Source organism: Rhipicephalus sanguineus, unplaced genomic scaffold, assembly GCF_013339695.2.
Source record: "Rhipicephalus sanguineus isolate Rsan-2018 unplaced genomic scaffold, BIME_Rsan_1.4 Seq525, whole genome shotgun sequence".
Classification (NCBI taxonomy): domain Eukaryota; kingdom Metazoa; phylum Arthropoda; class Arachnida; order Ixodida; family Ixodidae; genus Rhipicephalus; species Rhipicephalus sanguineus.
The window spans coordinates 2,076-23,955 of NW_023615434.1; the positions used below are offsets into that span (position 1 = coordinate 2,076).

At 42.9% G+C, this 21,880-nt stretch overlaps 1 protein-coding gene across 1 annotated transcript; it reads left to right on the forward strand.

Moving 5' to 3' along the window:
* Positions 1 to 1,497: 1,497 nt before the first annotated feature.
* Positions 1,498 to 19,596, forward strand: LOC119377638 (calcium uptake protein 1 homolog, mitochondrial-like; the record flags this gene model as incomplete). The annotated part of the gene is given in 11 exon segments (XM_037647017.2): positions 1,498 to 1,640; positions 6,062 to 6,176; positions 6,179 to 6,227; positions 8,005 to 8,032; positions 14,499 to 14,634; positions 14,725 to 14,732; positions 16,918 to 16,990; positions 16,993 to 17,025; positions 18,915 to 18,958; positions 18,960 to 19,005; positions 19,420 to 19,596. Coding segments are annotated over 11 exon segments (830 nt in total), but the record flags the coding sequence as incomplete, so codon positions are not given.
* Between the last annotated feature and the right edge of the window lie 2,284 nt (positions 19,597 to 21,880).

Below are 21,880 nucleotides of genomic sequence, written 5' to 3' on the forward strand. Positions count from 1 at the left end.
ACGCGAGATCATGCGTGAGATCTGCTGTACGGCTGTTTTGAGTTTATGTAGTGTGTGCAGACATCTCTGATTAGCTTGCAGCCACATACCTAGTATTCTGATGGTATCTTTTTCCGGAATGATATTTCCTTCTAGCCTGACTTCCAGCTTTAGACTCGGGTCCATCCTTTGTGCTTTTCTCTTTGTGAAGCAAATAAGTTCAGAACTTTTCCTCTGAGCACCAATGTCCCCGTATACTTGTGTACTCTTCTATGGTTCTAGCTGCCTGTTGTAATCTATCTTCTTTCTCTGGTAGGCTGCCTGTAGTTGTCCATACTGTGATATCGTCTGCATATATCGCATGTTGTAGGCCGGCAATGCCTTTGAGTTTTCTTGCAAGGCCTATCATGGCAACGTTGAAAAGTGTGGGTGAGATGACCGCCCCTTGCGGTGTTCTTTGTTTGGAGGTCGAATGGCTTCGGATTCGTAATCCCCTAGTTTGATTATTGCAGTCCTGTGAATAAGGAAACTTTTGACATATTGGAACATTCGCTCTCCACAGTTAGCTTCCTCCAGACCTTGAAGTATTGCTTCGTGACTGATGTTATTGAAGGCACGCTTTATGTCAACGGCCATAATGATGTTTTCCCCAATTATTCTAAATTCCGAAAAATTCGAAATGAACGAATAGACATGTATAAACTGCATGAAACCCCTGTAAAGGTGGTTTCACTGCAGTGGAGGGGTGCTGTACCGTGAATACACATATCCAGGGAAAATCCACACTGCTGTGAAGCCTCACTTCGAGGTTAAATGAACTTATTACCCTCACATTGATTCATTATTTTTCAAGTTTAAAAGCTCGTTATACCGGCTTATATGCTCTAAGTATGGTAAATTTTAAAACATAAGATATTTTACAGGTTATCACTTGCATTCTACTGAAATGCAAATCCTGCTACTATTCAGAGTTGCTTCCACTTCCCTTTGAACCAAAAAGAATGACATTTGCACATGCCTTGTTTCAATTTAAAAAAAATATTGTGCAGGTTAGTTGGGTCATGACAAATATGCTCATTTCACATATTTATATAACATATTATATCAAAAATTTATAATATGTGATATATAATGATGAATAATTTCAAATTCGATTTGAAATTATTTGATCAACTTGCTATTTGCACATTCCTAGTAATTATTACTTTGTTGGAGCAACGTCAGCGTGGAAACAAACCACTCTGGGTCATTAAGAAAAAAATAGAACTTTATAGTATTTGTTTAGTGTGAACGATGCTTGACATGTGTTAATTTGACCTCGTTCAGTTGCATAGAAAACTAGACTGCGTTTTTTTTTTTTCATTTTCTTTTGACGCCTTTGTCTCTTTTTTTTTTTATCAATATTATAGTGAAGATAACTACTGCTTTGATTGTAAGTGGTGCAAATTTTCTGACGTGTTAACAATGGTTGAACAAACTAACATAGGCTGTTCTTAATGTGCGTTTCATTCTGCTGAGCACGTGGTGGAAATACTGCAAGTATAAAATTTTTACTTCTGCAAACTTGTTTATTTTCAGCATCAAAACGTCAGTTTGAGATTGCATTTCGGATGTTTGACCTCAATGGAGATGGCAACGTAGACTACGATGAGTTTGAAAAGGTAGCCACTGTGCTGTCTTTTTCTTGTTCCTGTTAATTTAAACAGATTTTTACCTAACCTTTTACCAAGAGCATGAAGTAAAGATAGACAGGCACGATAACACAAATGATAAACATCAGCTTATAAAACCATACAGATTAGGCCTTCTAGGTGGCAGTACTCGGAGTAGTCCAGCACAATGGCTGTTGCATGCATGTGGCATCTGTTTCTTTTGAGTGCTCTCCATGCCTTCTATAATAGCCTTGCAGCAGCAACCACCTTGTAGCGGCTGCTCGCAGAAGTCGCAAGGCAATTGCTTCTGCTAGCAGCTGCCATAAGGTGCTTGTACTGTGATAATAGAGCATTCTCATTCTGTGAATGTCCCATAATATTGTATATGTGTTGACCCATTTTTATTCCAACAATGTTAATGATTCTGTGCTTACTGCTAGTTCAATTTTCTGCTCGGTTTTTGTAGCAGCATTGCATTGTTTGGTTCCCATCATTCAGTGAGCTTTTTTTTTGGTTACAACCAACGCCGTCGTAGGTGTGCAAAGTAATGCCGCATGGACTCAATCCAGCATTACTCCTTGAATTTGGTGTGTGTGGTGCGCGCGCGCGTGTGCACGTGCGTGCATGCATGCACCTGTGCATGTATGGAAAATACACCACACATACCACTGTTATTAACAATCAACCACTATACTGGCTAGTTGGTCAAAGCCACACTTGCACGTTGGCATGAAGCAGCACAGAATTTTTGCCAAGGCAGAAAACAAAATGAAATAAATGTTGTGCCAGTGCCCCGTTCTTTTATCACTGTTAATATATGTATCATTTAAAGATGTCCAGAGATACCATTTAAGGCAGTAATCGTGCAAGACTTGTGTTTAAGGATGCCATTGCTAGCTGGACTGGACAGCAGCTTCATGTCGGAGTGCATCCTTTTCTTTTTCTATAGCAGATGTGTAAGGAGTGTGCCAGTGTTACCATGATATTGTTTAATTGTTACCACTGTGCATGCGTTTTTTTATAATTGCTATAGGCACTGTTTCATCAACCTAATTTGATGGCAAGATTATTAGCTAGGGTAAGGAATGCACTCATTGAACTGTGAAAATGACAGACTGAGTTGGAGAGTGTAACTGCAACAGTGCCTATGTGCATAACATCAGCATGGCCTTTAGGTGTGAAATAAATTTCGTCATCAGATGCAGAATCCACGTTCCTGTATGGGTTGCGTAAATACTTAAGGGGGATGGTATGGTAAATCAACGAAAAAATTAATTATTTTTATTTCATTACTGAAAAATAATACGCACTATGAGGAGCAAAACCGTGCAGTGGCGAGCAGGCAGGAACCATTTAAAAATGGAGCTGAGAATTCCTCCTCCTAACGGATGCGAGGGTTTGTTTACATGTTGTTTTCCATCACTGTTTCTTTGTGTATCTTTTAATAATAAATATAGCTAGTTCAGTTCATATATTCATTTATGCCATTTTCAAAGTTTTGATTGCAGATTTTCCTACCAGGGATGCTTTTGTAGCTTAGTCATTGGTTGAACTTTCCACACTTGTTTTTAAACATAAAAGCATGTTTTTCTCATATTAACTTTTTTTTTAATTTTCGAACTTTGGTGCCTTTTTGAAAATCTGTCTGACTGATTATGATGAAATTTTCTTCGATTACACTGAAATCCCTTCCAAATAGTCTGACCCTAATACTTTAAAAACTGTGTGAGTTATAACTACGAAAAAAAAAATTACTTGGAAAGTCTCTTACGGTACATAAGTGACGGCAATATGTTTTTTATGAGATAGATTTAGGAACATATTTTTTTGGCTAGTGATTAATGCCACCATCTCATGTGGAATTAGTGGGCAAAATGTCACGGTCATACTGTTTTTTGTTTGTGAAAAAAGGTACATTTAACACCCCAGCCTAAAATATGCCACTTGGATACAAAAAAAGTAAGAAAGGCTGTAGAGAAAAAATTACACCAAGTTAAGGCCAATAGCAGCCTTATTCAGCACGCAAAATTTCACAACAAAATATGGAACAGTTGTTGAGATATAAAGCTGAAACCAGGATGACCAATTTACCCCACCATACCCCCTTAAGGTATATTTGTGCTTGGTGGGGTGGACGACCCTGGAAAATCAAACAAGTGGAGGCCATAGTGTGTGCAAAGCACAATTTTTCCTTTTCTCACATTTTTAAAGCTTTTTACGCTGCAAAGCTTTCATTTTACACAAGCAACAAGTTCATTATAGTATCACTGAGCCTCTTTGATTATGCACTCAGGCAGCCAGATGGCTGCCCCAATGCTTGCCAGGTGTTAGTTTTTCTCGGACAGTGCTAGAAGCGCCGCCCACCAGCTCAAGCACTGCCAGAACGTGTTAGTCATTCAGCAGCCCGCAGGCTTTCCAAGCTGTCCCGAAGCTTTTGCTCTTGCAGAAACCAGAAGACCTTTTTTGCGTCATCTGCTCGTAAACTCTTGGAGCAGAGGTTTCGTGCTTGCTTTGGCAGTCTACTTCAGTTTGGTGGTTTTGTGCTGTATGACATTTCAAACATTCAATTGTGTTTTTCTTGCATTGTCATATAAACTTTGTCCTCCAGAAATCTTAATCATTGGGGTACAAACTGAAGTTTGCATGCTTATTTGGAATGGTTGCCTTGTAGTTCACTATGTAAATCCTGTCTATATGACTGAAGTTAAAACAATTCAGTTATCTACTACTCCACTTCATTTTCTTTTTCATCAATAGCATCGTAAGCTGAGAGCAGTTCAGCCATTGCTCAGGGAAATGAGACAAACTCAAACAGCAATGCAGCCAGATTACACACAGATCATGAAGCAGATAACTTGGAGAAAATGATGGTGCCGGCTGTTGACTGTTGGATTTTCTGTGCCTTGGTAGCCTTGGTATGCCCAACACTTGCTAAAAACTTTTGCCCCTCGTAACCGTGACACCAGACGTTTCCTGTTGGAAAGGAAATCTCATGCTACCCTCTGACTGCATGAACACCAAAAAACGCCAGGCCTGCGGAAAGCGCAGCACTGTCAGAGCGAAAGCGGGAAGAGCGGCATTTCTAGAGCCCGTTGTAAACTCTTGGGGCTACTAATACAAGTACGCTAGCAATGTACCCACTACGCCATAAATCATAATTTTTGTGAAATTGGGAAACACCCACTACACTACTATTCGTCATTCGGAGAGGAGAAGCGAGGTACCAGCTACACGTCTGTAAGACATTACGTGCACTTTGTTGATGCGACGCGCTGATTATGATGAAGAATTATGGCTGAGTCCTTTGTAATGGGTTGGAAGCTTAAAACGACCCACTAGTTACGTAATTCGCATTGTGTGACACCCGGTCACTATTTCACTCTCCCACCACGCTATATAACATACGTTAACTTGAGAAAGAGAGAGGGAAAGAACTTTATTCAGACCCTGAGGAAATGGTTCATGGGGGCCTTATGGGCTTCCTTGGCAACCAATACAAGTGCACTACGCTATAAATCATCATAATTTTTGTGAAGTAGGGAAGCAGCCACTATGCCATTTTTCGTCATTCTGCGGAGAACCATGGTACCCGCTAAACACCTGTAAGGCGTTTGGATGCTGGCTTTGTGGATGCTGTGCCTGATGACGAGAAAGAATTATGGCAGAGACCTTTGTAATGGGTTGGAAGCATTCAACAACCCACTCGGTGCACAATTCGCATTGTGTGAGGTGTGGTTACAGAATTTGCGTCGTGTGACGCCTGGTTGTTATTTTACTCTTCTACCACGCTATATTACATATGTTAATGTGGTTCCTTCCCGAAATGAAGCCTGTATAGGGCTTTTTGCAACGCAGTTTCAAGCACCGGCATGGCTCCGAGGTAGAATACTGGGCCCCACAGAGGCCCAGGTTCGAGCCCCGTTCCATCCTGGATATTTTTTCTTATTTCGTTTTTTTTTTTTCCTTATTTGCACGATAGCGGTTACGGACACTGGCAGCGGGTGGCGAACTACTACGGTGCCAAAAATGGTCATTGTTGTGATCATAACAGCTCTCGCTGTAAAAACCGAAGCAGCCCACTGTTTAATACAATCAGTTTAAGCATTAAGTGCCATGTGACTTTGGACATTAAGCTGAAAACTGGATATTTCACAAAAACTGTAAGTGGTAGGCAGCTGATAATAGCAGACCGCTCACACTCAGGCCAGTGAGCATGATGCAGTACTTGGATGCACAGTTTGGTGTTTTTTACACTTTCATTGCCCATTCGCTAGAATGATTACAGAAGTGATGATGATGACGCTATATGGATTGTCAAAGATTACTGTTCATTACTTTGCATAGTATTTGCTGTTACATGACATTTCTGATGCTGTGTAGTTGCTAGATGTCCAGAGCATGCATAACGCTTCTGTTGTACTGGAATGCAGGTGCAGACGATAATCAGGCACCAAACCAGCTTTGGCATGCGGCATAGAGACCACCAGACAACAGGCAGCATCTACAGGGGAGTAAGCAGCGCTCTGTGCAACTACTTCTTTGGCCCAAGCTTGATAAAAAGCTCACAGTGGAAAAGTTTCTGAACTTTCAACGGCAGTGCAGACCGAGATCCTACTCTTGAGGCAAGTACATGGAACTTTGTAGGTTGTTTTCTCTACATTCTGTCATTCTAGGTCATGATGAAAACTTCCTTTCCCTCAGGTAAACATGGCCTCGTATACGTCTTGCTGCTGTACTGTCATCTATTTATGTCAACCATTTATTTTTTGTGGCATACAGATCAGCCACGTGATTTATAAGTGTTAGCACTGTTGCTGCATTAATGGAGATAGGCAGTAGGTGGCATGCCTTGACACTTGCACGATAGTGCTTCGCTGCAAGTAATACAGGCTGATCATTTGATGATGAAAGGCACTTGCTGTAGTGATTTGATATTGCTCTCCTGTGCCACATTTTTGCGTGAAACATGCAGAATGTTTCTACTATACAGAAAATAAAACACGCTTCTGTTGCTGCACCACCTTGGTGCTTTCTGTGCACGTTGGACTTTCGCCCTGCCTACCCTGGCGGCACTACTGCTGAGCAGCACAACCTTCTACTATAATTGCACTGGTCATAAAAATGCTTATATGCAATAAGTAGGGGTGTGCGAATATTCGAAATTTCGAATATTTTTCGAATAGTGTTTGCTATTCGATTCGATTCGCACAGAAATTTTACTATTCGAACTATTCGAACTTCCCAAAGACAAATGCAGTCAACGTCCGGTTGAAAGTGACACCTTCAGATTTTCAATATGCTTCACCTCATTACACTCTCGTATTGCGGCAAAGCTGCCTTTCAAGCTCCGTTACGGCCGAACTTTGCCAAGAGACAACGTCCGATTGAAAGTGGTCCCTAGATTTTCAATATGCTTCACCTCCTCACACCCCCGTATTGCGGCGAAGCTACCTTTCAAGGTCCGTTACGGTCGAACTTAGCCAAGAGACAGTCAACGTCCGTTTGGAAGTGGTCCCTAGATTTTCAATATGCTTCACCTCATCACACCCCCGTATTGCGGCAAAGCTGCCTTTCAAGTTGCGCTACGGTCGCAAATGTATTAACTCAAGAAAACGCTGGTTCCAATATGGAGATGAATGATGTGGCATAGTTGGGGGCTCAATTAATGCTGTTTTGGACCTAAAATTTGGGCAGGAAGTCCGAAAAATCGGACGCCGAAGCTTTTTAGCATCCAAAATTTTAGATGTTCCTATATATCGACGTCTACGAGGCAGATTTGGAACTCCGGACTTGAAGGGAGCACACCCTTGTCCGCCACATCAATTGGCCTTCCACAGCAGTTGAAAGAGGAGGAGAGGCTGAGGAAATGGCATCTCTGCCTATCACGTGTAAAGTGTTGTCGGCAACACTTTGGTTGCACCAAATCATGTACATAAATACAATTCGGCCTCTACATTGCCTCACTCTTGATAAGAAAGACAACTATGAAATGTGACCCCACCAGCGCTTCATCAACCTAGCGAAAAGAAACACTATCATGTTGCGATCTCACAAGAACATACTTGGGGATTCTCTGCAACTTTTTCTGTAATTTCACTTCGAATTATTCGAAAAATGCTTGAGAAATATTCGAAAATTATTCGAAATTATTCGATTTGATTCACACTCAATCTTTATTATTCGAATTCGCTTCGCACCCAAAATTTTGCTATTCGCACAGCTCTAGCAATAAGCATACGAGGGCGGTCCGATAAGTATTTAGCCTTCAAAAGAAAAACGAAAACTTTGGAATGGTGTCGATTTATTTCTCAACATAGTCCCCTTTCAACTCTATACTTGACCCAGCGATCCTCCAACTTCTTGATCCCGTCAGAAAAATACGTTTTCTCCTGAGCTGCAAAGTAGGCTTCTGTGGCGGCAATAACTTCTTCATTCGACTCAAATTTTTGTCCGGCGAGTGACTTTTTCAAGTTGGGAAACAAGAAGAAATCACTCGGGGCCAAATCTGGAGAATACGCTAGATGGGGCACCACTTCGTAGCCCAGTTCGACCAACTTGGTCGTGGCGACGGCGCAGGTGTGAGCTGGCACGTTGTCATGGTGGAAGAGCACCCTTTTCTTCACTAAATGTGCCCATATTTCTCGCAATTTGGCGTCGAATCGGCCCAGTAATTCGGCGTAGTAGGGTCCTGTCACCGTTTTGCCTTCTCGAGAATGTCCTTGAGAATCCCAGAAAATGGTGGCCATCACCTTTCCTGCCGATGCGACAGTCTTCGCCTTGTTCGGAGCAAGTTCTCTGGGTGCAGTCCACTGTTTCGACTGTTCTTTGGTCTCTGGTGTGTACCAGTGGATCCATGTTTCGTCGACGGTCACAAAACGGCGCAGGAACTCCTTCGGATTACGCTTAAACAGCTTCAAACACTGCTCTGAAGTGGTTTCACGGACGCGCTTGTTGTCCGGAGTGAGCAAACGCGGCACCCATCGCGCCTACAGCTTTCTCATGCCCAAAATTTCATGCAGGATACGACCCACGCGGTCTTTTGAGAGATGCCCTGTCTCAGCTATCTCGCGCACCTTCAGTCAGCAGTCTGCCAATACGAGGTCGTGCATTTTTGCCACGTTATCGACCGTGGTAGCCGTTCGCGGGGCCCCTGGGCGAGGCTCATCAAAAACCGACATGCGACCACGTTTAAACTCGTTGAACCAATTTTTGGCGGTTGCCATCGAAGGAGAAGACTCACCACAGACGGCATCCAGTTGCTCTTTGATTTCGCTGCGCGATTTCCCTTCCAAAAACAAGAATCGAATCACTGACCGATATTGCTCTTTTTCCATTTTTAACGGACACACGAAAATCACCTGCTTCCTCAAGCAGCCAAAACAAAACCGCGAGCCCGATTTGACTGGACCTTTGCAGGTGTCCCTCTAAGAGAACGTCAGTATATATGTCTCATGCAATAGTGTTGCACTCTCGCGGTGAGGCTAAGTACTTATCGGACCACCCTCGTAGAGTATCTACTGCATAGGCAGATAATCACTTTGCACACTTCACTTGTTATTGTCATATTTACATAACATATCAAGTATCAAGATTACTGCATCCTGTGATATCATATATGTTCAAGATTATTTTTTTTTTCTACTACTGATTGTGATTTATGCCTCCTTGCTCATGTTTTGTGGTGTCACAAAGATTGCTGAACGATCAACACATTGCGACAAGGAATTGCTAAAGCACTGCCTATTGCAGGTCTCTCAGCAAGGCATTATGTGCAGGGAACACCATATGGCAATAAATTCAACTGATTGTAACGATAGTCGGTGTGACTGCGAGTTTGGTGACGGAACTGAAAGCATGGAACAAGGGAAACCGACAAAGATATTGTCAAAAAATGCATACCAGCATTTAGGACTGTGTTACAACCATGGAACAAAGAGCCTTTAAAGGATATGAATGGTCTTACACATAGTACACATAGTACAGTGGTCTTACACATAGTACACATAGTCCTGACCAGCCCATATACTTGTATGAGACCAGACTTCTGCAGTTCAACCCTGAAATTTGCCTTCGCAGGATAAAGCTTGGCAGCACACACCTGATGCCAACAATGACCGCAGGGGTGACTCAACAGCGGAATTGTCTGGCAGCATCTAGGGTACAGTCAGTGCCTAGGCGCATGTTACCTGCAGCTGAAAATGCCTTTTTTCGGGCTGCCCCAGGGAGATTTTAAAACAAGAAGAATAGCTTACAGTGAATTATTACAGTATTTACCAGATTCTAACATGCATGTTCTTTCCCCAAAAATGATTAGTTTTAAAATTGCTCTGGCCCTCCCGTTAAATGCAGTTCAATACGAAAATGAAACCATATTTTGGGCCGAGTACTTTAGGGCCTATTTGATAAATGAAAAAATATTTTTTGCCACATGCATTTGTTCAAGGCTCGTGCTTAGGTTACAAATGGGAAAAATACATGCAAGTCCCAACCAATTGTGTGCAGCAAAAATGTTTGTTCACAAGGTCCCGGGACAGAATAGCCTACCATCAAAGCCAGCCTAACCAGCTGTAACGGTAGTAGGTTCGGGGAGCAGGCTTATAGAGTGATGTCAGAGACGCTCGCTAGGGCTGCAAGGAAGAGGATGCAACTGGCACGGCACACAAACATATATATTGAAATAAAAATGCACACGCACGAGATAAAAAAGCACAGCAAGCACAGTGAATCCGTGAGGCGTCTTTATAATCTAATCAGTTCAAACAAATGGCGCACTCATGAGTTGGGGCTCGATGAAGCAGTCGCGCAGCGTTGACATTCTTGGACGAGAAGGACCCGGCGGGATGTCGCAGGCTCTGCGTCCGCTGGGCGCCGGGGCAGAAGACGTGTCGTTCTCGAGGTCCCTCGGGCGTTGACGCTCGACCAGGTCCCTCCGACAGATGTTGGCCTCCCGAACGTTGACGTCCGACTAGGCCAACGCGTCTTCTCCGTTCCAGCTTCTGGCTCCGTCTAATCGGCTGACGTGGCCTGTTCTTTTTTCTTCTTTTACACGTGCCACGTGTACGCATTCAGTAAGGCGTCTTCATTGAGTTGCTGAAGATTGTTACTGCTGTGTGCGTGCTGGTGCGTTTCTGCCGCCATTTCGTTATCGTCGTGGTTCCGGCGTCGGCATACTTCATGACACCCGCGTTACACCAGCATCGTCGCCATCTTAAGATGACAACCATGGAAGCCAACAGAAACTGTATACAGGGACATGCATACTTCAATTTGAATCACACACACACACAAAAAAAGGTGACTTACGTTATTCTGTTCATGCTCGACATGCATACTTCAATTTGAATCACACACACACACACACACACGAAAAAAGTGACTTACCATTATTCTGTTCATGCTTAAACTGTGCAGAAAGATCGCATTTTATCGATTCGTCAGTGTAACACTTGATGTATTTATTTGCTTGGTTTTTAAGGGGGAAAAAATTACACCATCTTCCGCTAAAGGGGACCATGAGGCGATGCGAAGCCGGAGCACTTGCACGATCACGTTCCGTTGACGTTGTTGGGCATGCTACCGACCTCAGGCAAGCTACCAACCTCGCGTCGTGGAACGGGAAGAGGAACACTACGCGCATCGTGTCTTCCTTCTAGCCTGGCCGTTAATTCTTACAGGGCGAGCGGGGAACGCGGTCGACAGGCGCACGAGAGGGAGGTAGCGTAGGAGAGGAGAGAGAGGGGGAAGGGACGCGCATGCACTGGCGCTCATCGCGGCGCTGCGCAGGAGAGAATTTTGCAATGTCGAGCCCGCATTTCAGAGGAGTCAACCGAAGCAAGCACTGGACTGAACGTGCGCAGCGCTCTACCACTTGAAGGAGAGGAGACTCGAGGAGGAGAGAGTAGCGCATGCGCCGCGAGAGCAGAAGTGAGAACGCAGGAGAAGCGCAAGCAGGTGCTGGTAGAGAAGTGGAGAGAGTAACGCGCAGCTGTTGGAGAGAGGGAAAGAGGAGAGTTGCGCATGCGTAGTGTGAGTGCGGACTACCAGGACGCGGGACATACCCCCGAGCAAGAGATGCTTCGCATCTAAAAATGCACAATTGTCTTTGTTTATAATTTGTGAGGTCTCAAGTGCTCTAGGAACAAAGGACACACTGCACGCTAGTGTAATAAACAAAATAGGCATTTAGAGCACTTTCTGTACAGTATGCCAGCTAGGTGCATTACGCAGCTAATGTCGCATGGAAGTTCAACTTACAATATCGGGATACTGAGCAAGTAATGTTTTCCCCTGTCAGAAACAAATGCCATGTCGTCAAATGCGGGTGAAGTCTCTTGAATGGAGGCGCTTTTGAGGGAACAGCAAAGTGTCCACAGGGCCCCTGGGATGCTCTGTTGGGCAGGTGGCATTGACCATGGATAATTTGTTCCCAAGCCAAAGAGGACAAGTTTCTCTTGTACCTGAGTGCAAGAGAAACTTGTTGCACGACCCTCTGCAGGGCCCTCTGACCTCGGCACAGCAAGCGCCATTGGGAAGCTGCATTTGGGAGAAGCAAGAGCCATGCGAAGAAGAACAAGATATCAGGATACAATAGAGTCGAGCGTTCCCACAATGGTAGAAACTAGCTGCTGACAAAACAACACTAACATAAACTTGTTTCACTGCCTGCAAGCAGCTGTAGAAAGCAGCCATTCTGGGAGGGCTGCTGTATATTTTATAAGATATCAACACGCGGGAAACCGTCCCAGAACGGTTGTTTTTCTGCAGCTGCCAGCAGGCGGCGACACAACTTTCTGACAGTGCCGCCTTTGGAGCCACCAATTTTCCCATGATTCAAGGCAACTTTGCATTTTGTTTAAACCAGACAAGGAACTTCACCACTAAATATTATACTGAATGATGAGGACCATAAAATGCTATTCTTCTGCAAAAAGTGAGCAAGAATAGAGGTAGGCTCAAAATAGCTTTTTTGAGGATTTTAGGAAAATGTGTATGCCCCTGTATTCTAATAACCTTAAAGGGCCCCTCACGAGGCCACATAGCAAATTTTTGTTAGAGCTGGAAGCTGTTGTGTGCCGAATTAAGAGCAGTATGCCGCAAGAATTTTTCAAATCGGTTACTACCGGCTGAGAAAAACAATAATTTGTAGCGGCGCGAAACCATGATGCGAGGAGGCGAGTTTCAAACCCTTGCCACTCGCCCCGTGTAGCCTTAGCAAGCCAAATCCCTTCCCTGCCCTCTTCACTTGACACATACGCATGAACACGTCATGCGCATGCATGGTCGCGTGCGTATGACGTGCCCGAGCCAGCCCGAGCACGCGAGCGGCGTTGCACGGCCGCTACCTTTTTTTTTATGTAGCGGCCGTGGGCGTTTTGTCGGCGTTCTCTGTGGTGTACTGCCTGTTTCTGCTGGACGGGCATGAAAGTTTAGACATTTATACGGGCACGAGAGTGGCCGTATCATGAGCCAGTGGCGCATTAACGTTTACTTGGACGCGGTAGAATAAATGAGCATAATGAGTGATCGAACGCGCCAGAACATTACTTTGGTTTCCAGGGCTGGCGTCTGCTCGATGCGCTAACCGCGGGGACACGAACGCATGGAAAATGGAGGCACATTAGCCCCGCATCTCGCTGCAATTCACGAAAAAAAAATGAAAAAGACGCACACATTCCCTTTGTGTGTCTCATTATTTCTCTCAGTTTTGTTAATCTATTCAAGCAACAAATTACAAACTACACATCTCGTGTCAAATAATTATCGCAGTGTCAGGTGCTACTGTTGGCGACGTCAGAGCACAGTCGTCTACGTATAGGAGCGACGTCACAGCACTACCATCTACGTAGGGCCATTTTCTCATGTACGTCATCCCCTCATTCTCTAAAGCGCGCGCCTGCGAGAGGAAGGGCAAGCAGCGTTCACCTTGAAATTTGACGGATTTCCGCGGCGCGTAGCGTTGCAAATTTGGCAGACGTGATCGTGAACGCCCAGTGTATGCATTGCGCTCGTCAGCTCAAAATTGTCAAACCTGGTGAGGGGCCCTTTAAAGAAATGGGCATAGCATGGCGACACATTGCTTTCAGTTTGATTACAAAAGCACATTCAAACAGCGACTTATCTTATATGTTATGCTAGCTGGAGTAAGTGCAGCACATGTTCTGGAAAATTGCATGTGGACTATAACAACTAGCGTAGTGGTTACATAAGCCACCATCCGTTTACCATTGTTGCAAAGTGATTAGATAAATCCAGAATATAAAACGTGTCATGGACTACATGGAGGACAGCTTGTTGAGGACCTTCGTAGGAAGGGATAATGTGGCATCTTGGGGAGGTAAGAATGATATATAAGTAAATAAATTGCTATTTATTGAACATGAACGCTCGCTGGTGTGGTTGTTTTCTGAACTAGCAGAATTGAAGGCATAGGGTATATTTCTTGCAGAATGGTCACTAAATCAGTGGTGTGTTCTGGTGTATTTTCTGGATCTTGCATAATTTTACATGCCAGATAATTATACCGATTTTGTCAGACCTATAACGGTTGAAATAACTGAAGTTTGTTGTATTATTGTATGTTGTGTGCTCTTGTACAGGCTGTTTCTGCCACTATGTACCAACAGGCCCAAAGACTGACACTCCCAGGTTTTTTTCTTTAGCCATTTGTGATACAGACTTTTGTCTCATTTTTCAATTGTATATCCCATCCAAATTTGCATGCTCGTAAGAGCTCTTAACAAAATTAATGTAGGTATTTAACTTTGCTAAAAGTTCTTTGTTTTCTTATTACCTCTGAACTTTGGATGGCATTCTTCGGCTGGCGTGCTTTGGCAGGTGTCCCATTGAATTTTTTGCGCCAACTTTCAGTTTATGCGCAAAGAGCCTGATGAACAAGGTATGATCAGAGAATGGGACTTTGCTGACCTGCTGTTGACTTACGCTGGCCTCAATGACAAAAAGAAGTCTCGTATGATCAAACGTATAAAAAAAAGTTCAAGAGCCAGTCAGAGGTATGTGATATTCCACTTCTGCTTGTTAGTAACATGATTTCTACCCACCGCGATGGTCTAGTGGTTATGGTGCCCGATTGCAGACCCGAAGGTCACGGGATTGAATCCCGGCCGTGGCGGCCGCATTTTCAGTGGTGGCAAAATGCTAGAGGCCCGTGTGCTTAGATTTAGGTGCATGTTAGAGAACCCCAGGTGGCCAAAATTTCCAGAGCCCTTCACTACAACATCTCTCATAATCATATCGTGGTTTTGGGACGTTAAACCCCAGATATTATTATAACCTTCAAAGTTCCTAGTGACCCGGTGAGGTTGGAAGCGTGGGCTCGTGCCATACCAAGGAAAGATCGAGAGCTCACGCCTCGTGACTATGTTTACAAGAAGCACTTCTCGGAGAGTAAGTCCCCTCATTCGTTGAAAAAACTTGAAGACGAAAGCCATCTTCTTTTTCTTCAGTCAATGTGTCTATCCTGCCTACCCCTGTGCAAAAGCTTTTGCATGTAACGTAGTTTTGCACTGTCTCCAGGATCGGAGGCATTACAAGCTTTCTGCTCCTCACCTGATTTTGCACTGCCTCCGTGATCGGACCACCGATCACGGAGGCAATGCAAAGTGACGATGTCATGCGACATCATCACGACGCCATGATGACATCACAAATTTTGGTGATCTGTGACCTCATAATAACGTCATGTGGCGATGTCATTATGGTATGATTTTTTGCATCACTCATGTTGATGCCGACGCCAACGGTCATTTTTTGCATTTGATGAGACATCTAAGGCTTTGCCTTAAAAATGATACCTAACCTATCGAGTTCACGTTACCAAAAATGATAGATTTCGCGTTCTACAAGATATCTCAGTCAGGTAATTTTCCTGTACGTGAAGGCATTTTTTCCATTAATTTACCGAAAAATGTGGAGCCAGCAAAAAAAAAAAAACACCCATTACGCGTAAGGCGTAAACGGCGAATAGGCATCGAATGGCTTTGAGCCGGCGAGCGTCGGAGACCGCAACGCATGTTTTCCCTCTCAGCTAGCGGACTCTCACAACAGGGCGCGTCAGTGCTGTGCCCAATTCTGTGACTTTATTAGGACACCCAAGCCAGCGCAGTTTCACCTCCTCAGGAATTCTTGCTCCATGAGGCACGCACAGTGGCAGCACTCCATTAAGATATGGTGCACATTGCTGCACCTTTCATAAGAGGTGTAGAATTAACTGTGACCTAGCAGGTTGGTGAAATCATAGTTTTCTAGAGTTGACACTCATGGAACTTAATCTCTGCAGTTATGTCCATATTTGAGATTGTTGTGCATAAGCTGGTGTTGTGTTGTGCATAAGCTGGTTTACACTTGTGAAGCGTTGCTGTTTTACCCATGTACCGCGAAGAACAGCAATAGCTTGTGAACTGAGCATATATGCTGCATACACTGCGCAGAACCCCACACACCGGCATGGCTGTGAAACATCGCAGACACTAGACGGTGCTGCAGCGGTGAAGTGCTTTAAAAAATGGCAGCCTTCTTATCAAATTGGTGTATAGGAAGAGATAAGGAAAGATGAATGAAAGACTGATGTAAGGGTGAGGAGGAAGTAAAGGAGGAGGTGAGAGGGTAAACCATAGCATAACCATGTACAATATAGCATAGCAAGTGGTGAGAAACAGAAATGAGGGTGAGGGGCAGTGATGATGAGAGCTAGGAGTTGGGAAAGGAGGAAAGTGGTCAATTTAGAAAGAAATAAGGAAAGAAAGAAAGAAGAAGATGTAGAAAAAGATAAAGAAACATGAAAGAAAGAAGAGGAAAAAGGACGAAAGAACTCAATCTGCATTTGCCAGTTGGTGGCACTTGCTTGCCAGCTCTGCTGTTTACTTAGATTGCACAGCTGTGGAACTGGCTTTTTTCCCCCCCATAAACGTGACTAAAAGTAAGGGTGCGCAAATTATGCGAGTAAATACGATTAATATCATGCTAAGATTTTTGAGGAGTGTGCATATGTTCTTACATTTTGCACTCTTTTTTTTTTTTCTCCACTACCTCATGTTCAATTTGAATACATCAGCTGATACTTTTGATACTACTTCAGTAAGGCTTGTTTACAAGTTTTATGAGCTCTGTTTATTTTTTATTTTTTCTGGTGCCTCAGCAACTGTCCTGGAAGAGCATTGTTCCTGGGCTCAATCCCCATACCGAAGCAAATTTTTGAACAGCAAAGCTTTCTTTCTGTGAAAATTTTTGTTTGATGTTATGTTTAATGTTATGTACATGCTTGCTTCAGGGTATCAGTCTTGAAGACTACCTCCAGTTCTTCCACTTCCTAAGCAACATCACAGAAGTGGACACTGCGTTGACATTTATCACATTGCGGGAGCTTCCATTGATGAAGGTATGTCTGCATTTGTAATAGATCTCGTAAAACTGCCAAAATTCCGTTACAGCCAGAACGTTGTCCAGAGAAATTTTACCAGACCTGACAGTTCCTAGCATTGAAGAATTTGACACCCATTTAGTCTCTGGTGCATAGTATGCGGATTATAATAATAGTGTAGCATTTAGTTTCATTTTACATTGCTCTAACGTAAACAACTCAAGACTAGTTTAAAGTAGTGTCGTTGTAGGTCCTAGACAAGATTAATTTGTGTGCATGATTCTCCCGTTTTATGTTTTATTACTGTTGAATAGATATGCACTAAAAACTTGCACACAAGCCTTTACAGATGTTACATAAATGTTACTTTTATGTACAATATACAGTTTTATTTGGTTTTTGTTTACGTATTAACCATATCACTGGGAAGTAGATAAGCACTGGACCTTGTAGCTGCTGCTACATGTATGTCGACTATGGGCCTACACTAGCCTTTGGCTACTGGCCCAAGAGTCTTTTGTACAAATTCTTGTATCAATGAAAAATAAATCAATTGAAATTGAAAGTCATAACTTTGACATATATTCTTAATCGTTTCGCTGTCACTCCCAATTTAATGGAGGCCCTCATTCTTACACAACCCCTGCGCTCTAGAGTATTCTGTAAGCTTGATTTATGCTTTTATCACACATTCCACCTCTCAAGAAGCAAAGGAACTCATGTCTGTTGTACATACCATCTATGGAGAGCTCATTTAAACTTAAAAACTTAGACATTTCGTACTGCAACTAGAGCAAGTGCCCTGTCATTGTTTCATAAGGGCAGCCACGATGAGCTAGAGTGGCAGCATCATCCACACCTTGACAGATGACGAGATTTATGAAGTCATAAATCCTGACTCAAAGAAACTGATGACAGGCAGCCAGTTTCTGTAGAATGTGTAATCTCCGCTGAAAGAAAAAAAATGGGGGTGCAGCCGAGGGTAAACATTAGGTGTAGCCATGGCCATAGCCAGTGTAGCAGATCTGTCCATGACAGATGAAGGAATTTATTAATTGTTCACAAATATTGAAATGGGAATATGCTTAAGCAGTATTTAAGCTTATTTAATGCGCTATGTTCATTCCATTCTCACAGGCCCCTCCCAACGTGCCTTTGGCTATGCCTATGCATGATGTGAAAAGATGAAGCAAGTAGTTGTCATGTCTTCGTCAGAACTGGTGTGCACTGATGTGATAAACAGAAATGTTATCTTTATGAACTCGCATATTAGTAGACTCTGTGAAATTGTGGTCTTGCCTAAATGTTGTAGCATTTAATACTGATTAAAAATCGTTGAACAGGGAATGTCGCTGGAGCCAGTGACAGCAAGATTCCTGGCTCCAGTGACATTGCCTGTTCAGTATTTCATCACTTTGAAGCTCCATCTTCTTATAAATTCTGTCTTGTTTGGATTTGTTAATATTACAATATCCCATTGATGCAAGTTTCATGATTGCTCTCCTAGGTCATCCTAAAATGTTGACCTTTCTTGGTTGAAAGAAAAGGTCGCAAAATAAATGCAGCAAGTCATTTTTAGAGTTTTCAATTTTAGTTGAAAATGCATAGCAATGCGTATAGGTATCCCGTTTCCAGTTTGCTTGCGTTGACACTTTCACTCGGGGCTGTTACAGAGGCTTCTTTGTTTGGTGTATTCACTGGCACAGTCGGAATGCCCAACACAGCACTTTCTTTAGTAAGATGCAACATTGAAGACTTCAGATGTGTACGCTAAGGCACAGTGCCATAAACGGTATGACTGCTAATGGTCATGTGCACAAGTCTAGATACATACTGTTTCTTTCTTTTGTGCTGTGTTTATTGAGCTCAATAAAAGTTGCTATGACTTTTCCTTTTTTTTTTTTAAGCTACCCTGAAACATGTGGCCAGAACCGTCGCCCATGTGGACCTGAGAGGACTATGTCATTGATGTCATCTTCACTCTGTTCGATGAAAACCGTAAGAGCATCATGTTGCCTTATATGCTAGCGTACCTACATTAACTATAAAATGAGTGTTTATGGTCGAAAGTTCTGTGTTTTAGTGAAACAGATACTTGCACGAGTGTGTTGTTCTGTATAATGGCTACTATCTGTAACAATACTAAAGCATTTTTCATGCTAATTATATCAATGATAGTAAGATGTGATGTTAGTGTGAAGTGTCACTAAAACAAATTCGGTCACTTTTCAGAAGCTACTGCGATGCCACTCTTACTGCATGTGTTTCATGAGATTAAATAATTTGATGTTGTATTCATGGCATGATTATATGGCAGCTAGAGTCTGATGAAATGAATGCAATTGATTTAGCTGGACAATGCAGGGTGAATAGTGTCCAAGCACTCTTCAAATAATCTTGTTTGGTTTGCAGTGGACGGCCAGCTGAGCAACAAAGAGTTTGTCTCAGTGATGAAAGAACGTCTTCACCGTGGTCTTGAAAAACCAAAGGACACAGGATTTGTGAAACTCATCAACTCTGCGTGGAAGTGTGCAAAGTTGAAAAAGCCAGTGCTTCTCGACATATAATATAGGCTTGCTTTTGTGTGCAGCTTCATACTATTGTCGTTAGCTGATGAGCTGCTTACAGCATTACCAAATAAGCTTTGTTGAATATGAAATGTGTGATCCCTCTTGAGTGCTACCCATTTTGTGGAAGCGTTTAGTAGTGAGAGCTCTGTTGTGAAATAAAGATTGTTTTTTCTTATTGAACTGGTTTTGAGAAAAAAAATTCCCAAAGCAACTTCTGACCAGTTTTAAGTGTGCTATCGGAAGGAACTATGTAATGTATTGGACTGTTATTCTGAGATCGCTAGACCAAAAATACTGTTTCCTGTTAGGATCAAAATTAAATGGAAGCTACATCTGACAGCAGTCTGAATGAACAATGTCCAAGGCACTATTGGCAACATTTCAATGTTGCTGTCATTACTATAGCCTGCACAGCCTGCCATACTGCTGACAGTGTCATCATCAGTCAGTGGCTCTGTGCAAATTGCCACGAAGCGGACTGTTGAATATGCGAGCATGATGCAACATAAAACAAGTGGGAACAGATGGCTTCACAGGTAGAAAATAAAATGAATCCAAACTTAGTGAAGCAGTTGTGCACCTGCTGAATTTCTCGCATGTTCAAGAAATTGCTGTATGTATGAGGGCTGAATAAACAGAAGTGTCATGCTATCAAATTAAATGCATTTGCCTTCTGTACCGCTGTATGGTTTCTAGCTGGGACTTTACAGTGCATTATTTAATAAGCAAAAAAGCCCCCAGATCAACAAGTCTTGCACCAGTGTCGCACAGTTGTTTGATCCTGATCGGGCCTCGTCCAGATCAGATTGCTGATTGTGATGATTGCTGCTGTTAAACCATACGATTAGAGACAAGTTTGGCTGTACTCTGCACCAGGTGTTGTTAAAGTGCCTAACAGACTTATCATATTTGTCTAATAAGTTGTAAAATATGCATTATAAACCCTTCCCTATTCAAGAAAATATTTTTATAATTATGGCTGATTAGATGTGAATAATTATTGCATCACAGATGTCAGCAAGATCATAATCAAGGAGCTCAATCATGATGCATAGGCTACAGTTGTCTGGATTCAGATTGCGCTCAGTTGCAATTGAAAGTGACCATGTAACAGCTTTCTTTGGGCAATGAAGGGAAAGCTACGGGGGCGGAGCGTCTGCACATGTACTGCTACGCGAAGTAGTCCGGTTTGGCGCGCGTCTCGTAACGCCGTGGAAAGTGATGGCTAGCGTTGCATTTCGACGCAAACGCTGCTTAGCGTCTAAGGTACGGGTAAAAGGCACGACTTTTTCGAGCACGCAAAAACGCAAAGTGACAACGTATAAAGTAAAAGAAATACAAATATCTCGCTTGTGTGTGCTGCGTTCCGTCTCGAAAAGCTACATGTAGAAAATGAAGGAGTATTTTATATATCTCGCACAGAAATACGGACGCAATTGTGGGACTACATTCATTAGCAGTAGGATACGTGCATTGTGGCTCTGTAGCTTTCCCTTCATTGCCACAGAAAGTTGTTCCCGAGTATAGATCCATATAAGCATAATCGTGATGAACAGCGACTTTGTGACAACAGCATTAGACATGCCCTCGTGATTAATATTTACAGGTACCGCCAGAGCTTGCATGACATGCATATGGGCAGTGACAACCCAACCTTGTCTAACTTCATAGTACCTAATGTTCACAAATTCAGAACTATTTTTTAAATGCAAAGCATTCTTAGCAAACCCAAGGCACTTTGAGCATTTCTATCTATTTATCTATCTATCATCAGCCGCCTACGTCTGGGTGCTGTCGTGATCGCCTCCTTAACTTGGTGTAGACCAAAATTGGCATGGGAGGGTAAGAGGCTTTGACGAATACGACTGTCTGGTCATGACATGAATAATGTGAAAATCCTGTCTAAATGTCATCAAACCCTTTCCTCCAGACACAGGCATACCTGTTTCCCATGGGCCACGGTGTATGGGTATGTGCCATAAGTGATTGACAGTTTGTATCTACTCAGGAAGGTGAGAACAGACATTGGTAATTTAACCCTTTGTGGGCTTGCCTGTGTTTTTGACATGATCATATAAAACTGGCTGTGGTATATTCATATAAGCTACAAAGAAATCTATTATAAAACAAATTTCATCAAAATCAAGCCAATAGTTTATTGAAATAAAGTGGGACATATACATCCCACTGACTCATGAGTGTTTTCAAAAAATGGGAAACACTGCCCCACTGTCTCATGAAGGCACCATCTCGAAATTGCATCAACAGGTATTTCGGATGAAACGGCCGAAGCAAGTGGCAGA